This window comes from Tripterygium wilfordii, chromosome 11 (genome assembly GCF_013401445.1).
Source record: "Tripterygium wilfordii isolate XIE 37 chromosome 11, ASM1340144v1, whole genome shotgun sequence".
NCBI classification, from domain to species: Eukaryota; Viridiplantae; Streptophyta; class Magnoliopsida; order Celastrales; family Celastraceae; genus Tripterygium; species Tripterygium wilfordii.
In genome coordinates, this window is record NC_052242.1 from 8,693,198 (window position 1) to 8,703,698 (window position 10,501).

General features: G+C 35.5%; 1 protein-coding gene across 1 annotated transcript; it reads right to left on the bottom strand.

The window, feature by feature from the left end:
- Positions 1–2,352: 2,352 nt before the first annotated feature.
- Positions 2,353–7,895, bottom strand: LOC120008959. The gene is made up of 8 exons (XM_038859366.1): positions 7,235–7,895; positions 6,039–6,406; positions 5,135–5,384; positions 4,134–4,299; positions 3,926–4,028; positions 3,238–3,366; positions 2,839–3,054; positions 2,353–2,751 (listed from the first exon to the last, which is right to left on the bottom strand). The coding sequence occupies exons 1-8, from the start codon at positions 7,461–7,463 to the stop codon at positions 2,473–2,475; spliced, it is 1,740 nt and encodes a 579-aa protein (XP_038715294.1). The 5' UTR covers positions 7,464–7,895; the 3' UTR covers positions 2,353–2,472.
- Positions 7,896–10,501: the final 2,606 nt, after the last annotated feature.

Here is a 10,501-nt window from a genome sequence, read left to right on the forward strand (position 1 = left end):
TCCTTTAGCTCTCTCCCTTAGCTCTCTATTTATAGGAAATTAGGAGCTACCCATCCATTGAATGACCAACCATGGCAACCTAAGTGGAGTCACCACCATTGAATAACCAATTTGCACTAAGTAAGTGGATTCACCACCATTGAATGTAAATGGAGTCACCACCATTGAATTTGCACTAAAATGATGGATTCACCACCATTGAATGTAAATGGAGTCACCACCATTGAATTTAAGTGGAGTTGCACATCAATTTGCACTAAAATGATGGTGATGCATGGAATGATGTCAAGAGAGATATACATATATGTGTATATATGTATAGGTGGAAATAGTAATGGGTTTGACAAATCATGTGGTGGGCTTTCAAATGATAATCAAGACATTGGTCAAGATGGTAGTGGACACAAGCAAATTAGCTCTTCATGAAATGGGCCAACAAATGTTGAACATAGGTTGGTATGAATTGGGCTAAGATATGAGTATTTGTGGGCTTAAGAATCCAAGAAAGAGAATATTTATGGGCTTATAGGTACAACAAATGTGTTTTTTTGCATTTTTGTGTTTTTTCTCATTTTTGTATTTTTTTGTATTTTAGTCGGACGAAAATCGGGTACTACACTATTCATGGATGCAAAATTTAAATTGCATCCCCAATTTTCAACTTATGGTTGGAGATGCCCTTAGCTGATGTCAATCTCAACTTCTAGACACCTTCGATGGCTCTCTTTTGACATGACTATCTTTTGTCTAACTCAAACGACTCTCCAATATTGAAACTTCAAACTTAGAGAGTAGGGAACAAACTGTAATGGTCAAAAATCGTTTGGACCTACTAACCTTGAAAACATGGGTCCAAGCCCAATACATTTAAGTTTAGGGAAATTTTATCTACACACCATTAATATACTTTCTTTACACCACTTTTTAATTTTTTTTAGTTTACGTAAATATTCTTGTATATAATGACATATTAACCCTTAAACAAATAATTTAAAATAAATTAATTTTACATAATTAATTAGTGATTACTAAGTTTACACCAAAATTCTCTAAGAAAAAATGTGTTAATTTTCACGCCAACAACCTTCATCTTCAAACTTATCCCAATTTTCATCCCAATCAGCCGCCCCCTCTTGATATCCAGGTGGCCAACCTTGATAAACACCATCGAAAGACAAGTTCCAAGCAAAGCAAATAAGACATGAGTTCCCATCCCAGAATAGGAGAAGTAAAATTGAAAAAAGAAGAAGGAAAAGGGATGGTAATTTTGAAAGTACGAGGAAAAAAAAATTGTTCCACGACAAACTGAAAGAAAAAAAATGGCAATCAAAGGATTCTAGAATTGAGCAAGAATCATGGTTAATGCAATCCATTACGAAAAAGCTAGAGCACAATATGATTGATTCTACACACATCACACATCGGAGTTCCCCATTCCCACAAAATTTTCAACAAAATGCTCTTCTTCTTTTTTCATACAAATTGATGGGTTTACATAGATTTCAGAAGTCATTTTAAGAGAAATTCGAATCCAGATTGTATAATCGGTCTGCGAAATCATCTAGGTAATGTGTAGATTGGTAAGAGAGGCTGTGATTGAATTAGGGTTTAGAAAGACAATATGTGTGTAAACTTAACAATAAAAATTTTAATATTTTACAAATCAAGGGTATAGTCGTCTTTTCATTATAATTTTGTGTGTAGATTTATAATTTTTTAATGTAAACTTATCATGTTCAAAAAATGATGTAAAGATAGTATTTTTGTGGTGTGTAGATAAAATTTCCCTTAAGTTTATAGTACAAATCAATACAAGATTATGGCCCTTAGCCCACTAACCTTGAAAACATTGGCTCAACCCCAATACTTTTATGTAACTTTGCAAGTTCATCAAGGTCAAGGCCCACCAGCCACCCATCCCAGATGTCATGCAGTGTGATACCCATAAGACATCATTCAATCTAACATCCATCAAGATACCCATATACCCATAAGACATCATGAAATATCAAACATCATACCAGCTTATGTCACGCCTGCCGCCCACAACAGACTTGTTACCTAAACTGACAACCGCCTACACCCACAACAGACGTGTCACCTAAACTGACAACCGCCTACAGATAGTAACATCCTTTTCTTGAAAATTAGGTCAACATCTTAAAGTGTAATTGATCATGTATTGTGAAGAAAGCTAGTAATTGCACTTGACCCGTTGCTTGTTCCAAAGAAATTGCTGAGAGTATGGATTGCATAGAAGATCAAACACTAGGATTTCATATGCACATGCATGAGATTCATTCTCAATTGGCTTTGGACTTGAAACACAACCTATAAACATCTAGATAAATATAGTCTACAAGTTCTTGATTTTGATAGTAAGTTTCAATCACCATTCATTTTATGTACAAGAAACAACCCATATACAAGGACAAGATGTGCTGGCTAATTAAGGATAAATCTTATAATGGCCTACCAAAACCGATCTTTGTTAACACTCAAGTAACCAGCCATTACTTTTCCTCCTGTGTTCCTCATGCCATCTATAAGAAAACACCATGTAGAACCCAATGCTCCAATGAAAAAATCTGATTCCACTGCCATCAAAAAATTAACAAGGGGATAATTTGTGCTGGTTTTCCTTCCAAGACTTGTCTCGTACACAGCCATTGTTGCGTTTCCGATTTGTCGTGTCACGTTCGTGTAGTAAAAGTTCCAATGCTGGTAACGTCTTGATTTATCGATAACTTCCTATATATAAAAGAATATATCATCTTAACAAAAATGCAGGAGAAAATATAAACAGAATAAACAAGAAATTGTATAAAGTATTCTGACCTGCATTTCAGTAGAGAGCCAAATGCTGTTAAGATGCGGAAACCGGTTCCTCAAGCGTTCAGCGAGCTGCATGTATTCATCAAATTCAACCACCTTCATCTCACATGCCTTGTCTCCCATTCTTACGTGCACGCTAAGTAATGGTCTGGGGATCAATGGGCCGTGGTTTGACCAGACGTACTTTTCAATATCTGACATGGGCTTGTTTGTGGCTTCCTGTCAAAGCAGAGGTCCTATGAGAAAATGTAATATTCACCTCATGACTAAGGAACTAACTGATACAGATAAAATCCGGTTCCGCCAAATGTGCGTGAGTGACACTCCCATTGGGTCGAAATAAAAATTTGTATGTTCTTTGTTTTCTTTAATTCTGCTGCAAATAAGAAAGGCACGACAAACCTTTGGCCAATCTCGATCGAGAGTTTTGAGAACCATTTTTGCAGCTTCCTTTCCAAATGCAGTGTGGCGAGCAACATTTAACAAGCCACATGTATATTCAGTTTTAAATCTCATTAAGTAGCGTATTGCCTGAGAAAATGAAAAAGATGATATTATATATAGGAAGTACAAGTGCAAGTCCCATACAAGCTTCACTGAATTACGCATGTAAGCATTTATAACATAAAAGGAGCTTTATAAAGAATAAACAGTATATGAGAGCCAAGGTTAGATAAAATTGAAACAGAGGGCATCAAGTGCCATATTTACGAGAAAGTACATTTAAGTTGAACCAACAGTAAATGCAGAACTCACTATATTGTAGCTCAAAATACCAGCAGTAAATTTTCGAACGAATCATTTTCCCCTAATATCCTATTGCATTCAAGTTGAAGGGGATTGTGTTACTTTTCCTTTTTTTCGTAGGAGAAACGAAGTGGCAAGGAGTTGTATCATATATCATTTACAGGATGGTGTTCATTGAAAACTCATAAAGATTCAAAACTTCAAGTTTTCCTTCCCCCACTGAGAAATTAGCATTTAGAATGCTACTTTCGGTAAAGGAATATGGACCTGGATGATACCATTCGTACAAAATAATTGAAAAAATGAAGTAATCTCTAATTTCCAGACGAGAGATAAGTCATACCTGCGCTCTCCACCACCGTCGATCCATTTTACGATGATAGGCCAGCAAACTACCATTTATTTCTGTTGTTGGCTGCAAGTAACTCCACGGGTCACCCCAAACCCTGGATTATATAAATTCACATAAACTACTTGAGATCTGAAATGGTGATGAACTCAATGAATAAACTACAATAGAATAATAGGTAGAGATTACTGAAATCGCTTGCCTAGGACTCCGGCCAGCCCAGATTTCCTTTGATTTATAGTTGTCTTTTCCAGTTATGATACCCTTTTCCCAAGCTTCTTTACTGGACATTAGCTCAATTGCATGATCTCGGCACTCTTGAGAAGTTTCTGGGAAGAAGTAGCAAGACCAGCTGGAATGTGAAGAACCTATACAAAAGCATATTGTGTTTATCAATAACAATAGCCAAGTTAATTCTGATTTTTTCTAAACAGGGGCCCTTAACTTGCATTTAGGCAAGAGAAAATAATTTTCTTAGTATCATATTGATAGACTAATGGTGGTGAAAAAGCTACAAGTAGTCGGTTGTAAGTATTAATAAAGCAGATAACACACAATGAGCATGTATTAAACCATATTGTGGTTATCAGTAATGATGGCCAAATAATATCTAAAATCAGTTCTTCCTCACAGCAGCCTTAACTTGCATATATGCCAGAATATATTATTCTTTTAGTATTATATATTATATATGCCAACATTAAGTTGGGAATGAAGTTTTAATATGTTAAGAATCTATAAAGAAAAAGCCTGCCTGTCTTCATCAGAAATGATGGTGATATAATATCTAAAAACAGCTATTCCCCACAGACGCTTGCATCTAGACCAGAGCAAATGAAGTTTTAATATCATAGTGACAGAGATGTTAACTAATTGTGGCGAATTAGCTAACTGGTTACTATTAAATGTTGATAAAGCTGATAAGCCATGACCAGAAGTCTTCAAAATGTTAACGGTTTATATAGGATTTTAGGGTCCATGTTCATTCAATATAAGCAAGTTTTCAATAAGAACAAGTTTTCTAGAGTAGAGCATGTACATGTCTCACTGAATTCGTAGATGATGCCATTTCATGGGTAAAAGGTTATCACAGAGGTTTTTCTGACACAACGTCATAGCCCAACAACAATTACAAAGTAAATATTAGAATCCAACAGAGATCAATTTCAACATTAACTGCAAGAAAATTATTAGTTTCCATACCCTTACAACCATCATGGTCAGCCCGATTATAGTAGTTGGTAACAAGTACCCTCTTTTCATTAATTGCAATAGCAAGAAGGCCACTCATCCCTGCAAACTGAGCACCAATGCCAAATCCGGGTAATCTCTCCCAGTCAGAAACTAGGAATTTTACACTAGGAGCCCTGCAGTTTAATGGATGCTGATGAATCCATATGTCACGCTGCGCTTTCCTTGTAAAGGGATAATTGTCTTCATCCGATCCAGTGACCTGCAAAAGCTCATGTATTAGTGAGGAAAGACAATGAAATGATTATGTACTAAAGAATATTTCCTTTTTTTCAAAATGATTCCAGACAGGTCATTCCCAATATAATATTAAGCATTTTATAGCACTTCCGTCACAAAGTTCAAAACAGTATATGAGTTCCATAGAAATTTGTATTAGTATGCAAGAAGTTTGTATTAACAGTGACATAAGTATAGCTCCCTCGCAGATGGTATATTCAATTATGAAATGATATATATACATTCAGATGGTACGTGGAATGATACAACAGAATTCGTGTGCATAAAGCTGGTAATAATAACAGCAAGTCATAGCAAAAGGCAAGATTTGCTTATAGTATTGTTTGAGCAATCGCAAGAATTACTTTGTATAGTACTACTATATGCATAAGGAAATGCAAGCACTACGAGCACTAGTTCAAGTGATCCACGTTCCTCACTACCCAGCCTAAGGGCAGTGGTTAGAATACCCGTCCCCATCGAACAATCGAAAAGAAAAAAAAAATTGCATGTGGGCACAGATACTCTGATTTGGTATGTGTACTATAGGCTGACAAGTAAAATCACACATAAGCACGCAAGGTTAGGTTTCTACTGCAATGCATCAGGCTTGGATTGTGTCAACATAGAAACATACCCATGGAGGATAGGCACCTTCTGAAATATCTTGCTGCCTAAAATAACTCGATTGATTTGCAGATGCCGGATACATGTTTAACAATCCCTTCCAGGATGTCCAGGTAGGGAAACTCTTGTTCTCAGCATACTGATCGAGATGCTTATTCATCTGAGCACTCAATTTGCAGTTTTCCAAATGAGGAGCGTTGGGCAGAATGGATTTGCTCAGGCCAACACTTTGCAAGAACTTACTTTCTTCATCGGCAGATTCAGGAAGCAATGCACTCCAAGCAGAATGTAATAATGAAACTCTCTCATCATCAGTCTCTCTATTACTTCTTTGCAATTCAGCCCATCTCTCTCTTTCTTTTACTTGAAATTTGCAATCTGTAGTCATAACAATATCTCCAGTTAAATGTATTAAAACACTCTTTGGCATAAGACCAAAGCATTAGCATTATTTTTAGCCCCAAAACACTTCAATTATTCATCTGTTCTTTCTTATACACAATTTTCTTCAAATTTTGCAAAATCTCAAAAATAGGGACAGAGTTTTAAATTCAGAGTTCCTCTATAGAGGGATCTTCCATGCATTTTTTTGGAAAGAGAAATCAACAATTGATGTGAATTCAACAGAAGTCAGTGAGTTGGGGAGCAGAAAACCAGTCAAAAGTTCACCGTAAGCATGAAATGAGAATAAATCACACATGGGTATGTTGCATTGCCACATGAATAAGACTAACAGAAGCATAAAAAATAAAAAAAATAAAAAAAAACAGAGTAAGAGTAGGATTAATTTGCCCAAAGCATTAGCATTAGCATTAGCCCAGACACTTCAATTATTCATATATTCCTTCTTATCATAGAATTTCTCCCAATTTTGACTAAATCTCAAATATCCGTTCATAAATCATTCAACTTTTTGTTAAACTTTTGGCAACAAAATATGTGAGAACATGAAGTTTTCCAACATAATGGACAGAGTTCTAAATTCAGAGTTCCTCATAGTGATGAAAAGGTCTTTCATGCTTCTTTTTGAAGAAGAAATTAACAAACTTATTTGAATTCAACAGTAATCAGTGAGTTGCAGCAGCAGAAAACCAGTCAAAGTCCATCATAAGCACAAACTGAGAAGAAATCACACATGGGTATGTCACAGTGCCACATGCATGAGGGCAGAATCAACAATTAGCAGGAAATGTAGGACTAATTTACCCAATTTTTCTGAAGTCGAAGTTGAATTGGCCGCTGAAAAAACTGAGAATGGAATAGGACCAAACCCAAAAGAGCCCAACGAAGTAAGAGCAGCCAGAAAGAAATAGGTGAGGCAGACTCCACAGAGAAAACCCACCACACAAATTTGGCATGGAAATGAGCTACCCATTTGCAGTGCCTTCTGTGAAACAGCTCTCTCCATAGACTTGTATTGATTTCCGGGCTCCATTTCTCTTTTTCAAAATCTCTGAGATTTCTCCTTGGAAAAACAAAAACCCAACCAACAGACAGCCAACGGCTCCCAGTGATTTCCTCACTCAACCACAAGAGGCGGCCAGTAATTTGAGGTCACTTGCAACTTGCAAGTCTCCTCCACTACTAATCTACAATGCATTTCTATATGGTTGGTTGGGATTTTTTTTAATGCTCCTCCTTTTGAGAGAAACCCATTTAGAATTTAACAAAACAGTTTGCAGAAAATATCAGCAGAGAAATTCAATTTAAAAGACGAAGAAAAGTTACTTAAAAAAAAAAAAAGGCCATGTGTGTGACAGAGTTTCTAAGAAACGGAAAGAGGAAAAGAATCCGCCCGTGAAGATAGAAGGAAAAAAATTGTGATAAGTGATAAAAGTAGAACATGCTCAGTTTGAGTTTCTCAAAACCAAACAAACTCAACCAGAGTTTTTCCTTTCAGAATATATTCCTTTCAGTTTCAGTACTATAAAATAAATAAATGGGTCCCACATACATTACAGCTGTCGTTTCTTGATATCTTTTTGCGCTACCACGTGGAACCGCAACAACTTGGGTGGATAATAAACGTTTTTTATTATTAATTTATATTTGATTTTAGTTGATTAAGTATCATTATATATATGTATATCAACTTGGATAATAATTGAATAGTAAAATATTCACTAATTAATTTTGATTATTCAAATTATCAAATCAAATTCTCATCCATCCTTGTCAGTTTTTTTACAGAGAATCAATCCATTTCAATGCTTCAAATTGTCATTTTTTAAAAATTTTAACAATAAGGACCATTTTTAAGTAACACCCATTATTTTTGAGGATTCCGAGTTTATTGAAAAATTAGGGTTAATGGGGTCCCAATACATTACTTAAAGTTTGCATAGATTTCATAATCTTATATTTACTTTCTCATCATAACTGGTTTTGCTTTAAGCAAAAGGTTTGTGATGATGAATAGTTTGTACTTTAATTGATGAAGAAACATTGAAGTTGACAATCATCATCCTCCTTTTATTGTTGATCAAGCCTAGTGGTTACTCTATCTATTAAAAAAATAAAAATAAAAAAGCCTAGTGGCTAGTACCAAAAAATAAAAACAAAAAAACAATCTAGGAACACATGCTCTTTTTTAAAAAGAAATAAATTTAATTTTTCTGATTGTATAAACAATAATACATGTACTCTGCGTTTGATAAAAAAAAGATTAATGCTGGTCAAAGCATGAGCAAGGTTACTGAGTCAAGAGTAGGAGGCTGGTTAGAAATATTATATCTTGTGAGTTGTGAGGTATTTGCTAAATACACTCAATATATTATGATGTCAGTATCCACTATTTTCTCATATGATTTAAAAACAAATTAGTTTATTCAAGTGGCGATTGAATCAATAACTCCAATCAAACATAACGCATATTTGAATAGTACCCATTGGATCAAGGATTTTATACATAAGAGGAGAACTGGATTGGTGTATGCACAACTCTATGATCGCATCAAATAAGCATTCAATATTTCGATTGCGTTGAATTCGATTTTTATTTCGGACATAAAAATATAATTGGGTTCATTATGCCAAGTACTACACTCTGATGATTTTTCAAAAAATTTTAAAATTTTTTGATGCACCAAAATGGTGCACTGATCATAGGCACGAGTCCTCCCGAATCCTCAAGAATTTTGTTGGGTTTAGTTATTTAAGTTAAGTAATTAAGTGAGTGACCCACTTAGGGTTTAGGGTTTCCTATGCATGACTAATATAAATAGGTATGCAATTTAGATGAATTAAGAGAGAAGAAGAGGAGAGAATTAGGAGAAACTCGTAAACTACCATAGGTAAGTCGCAGAAGGAAAGAAGAATAAATCAGTGATATTTATTTTCTATGTGAAAGAGAGATTTGGGTGTACTATAATATCTTCATTCATAGTGAATTTTTTTATGATTGCCGCTGCAAGTAGACATGACTCAATTGAGGGAACAACGTAAATTCTTGTTTTGTTTTTAATTTGTCTTTTCAATATTCTTATAGTATGCGTGATCAACTTCGTCTTATTGAGTTCCCTAGGCTCTTCTATCTACATATGAAGCAACTCAGGCCTCTCTTCTTCAGCGAAGTCCATTGTCGACTCTTGATATTGCTCTTCAGCAGCTCAATTCTGAAGAGATCCATGTAGGCACTATGCCTCCTATATACATTGATTTTGATCTCGCTGCCTCTGCAAGAGTTTTTTGTTCTGATAAATCGTTCTGTAAGCACTGTCGCAAATATGGGCATTATTTGTTCATTTGTCCAACTATTACTTATCACCACTACCATATACTTCATAACTCCACTCAATGTCTTGTGGGGATATCATCTACTGAATAATCTACTGGGTCTACGCCCTCTATTGAATATTGCTACTGCCATGACGATACTAGGCATTCAATTGGCATTGTCCCATGAGGCCTTGATGTGTCAAATATATACATACATTTGCACATCCTTTACACATAAGTTCATCCCATTTTGGGTTGATTAAGAGTTGATATTGCCTAAGAAAACTATATTTGCATATTGTAGGTGCCAAGGCAAAAAAGGGAGGAAAAGAGTGCAAAATGAAGATTTGGACTCCAGAACTGATTTCCGATCGATCTGAGCCATTCCCGATCGATCGGACCTGCCAAAACACTAAAAAACTCGTGGAGACAGATTGTATTTCCGATCGATCGGAAATATTTCCGATCGATCGGAAGTACTATTCACAGCATGCGCAGTTTCGCGAAAAAGTTCCGAATTCACTTCTCTATTTCCTCCCTCACAATTCCTCATACGTACTACATTCCAAAGTTGTCTCTCAACCTTAGCTCAATTGGTCAATTGTGTGATTTGGGTCTTACCTTAGACTTTACTTCTTTTAATAATATTGTGCAGGATCCAGTGATAGGACAAACAATTCGGATAGGTCGTGGGCGTGGTCAATTGTTTGAACTAGTTTTTCTTCATCTTCCAACTAGATTTCTTACATCTAGCGT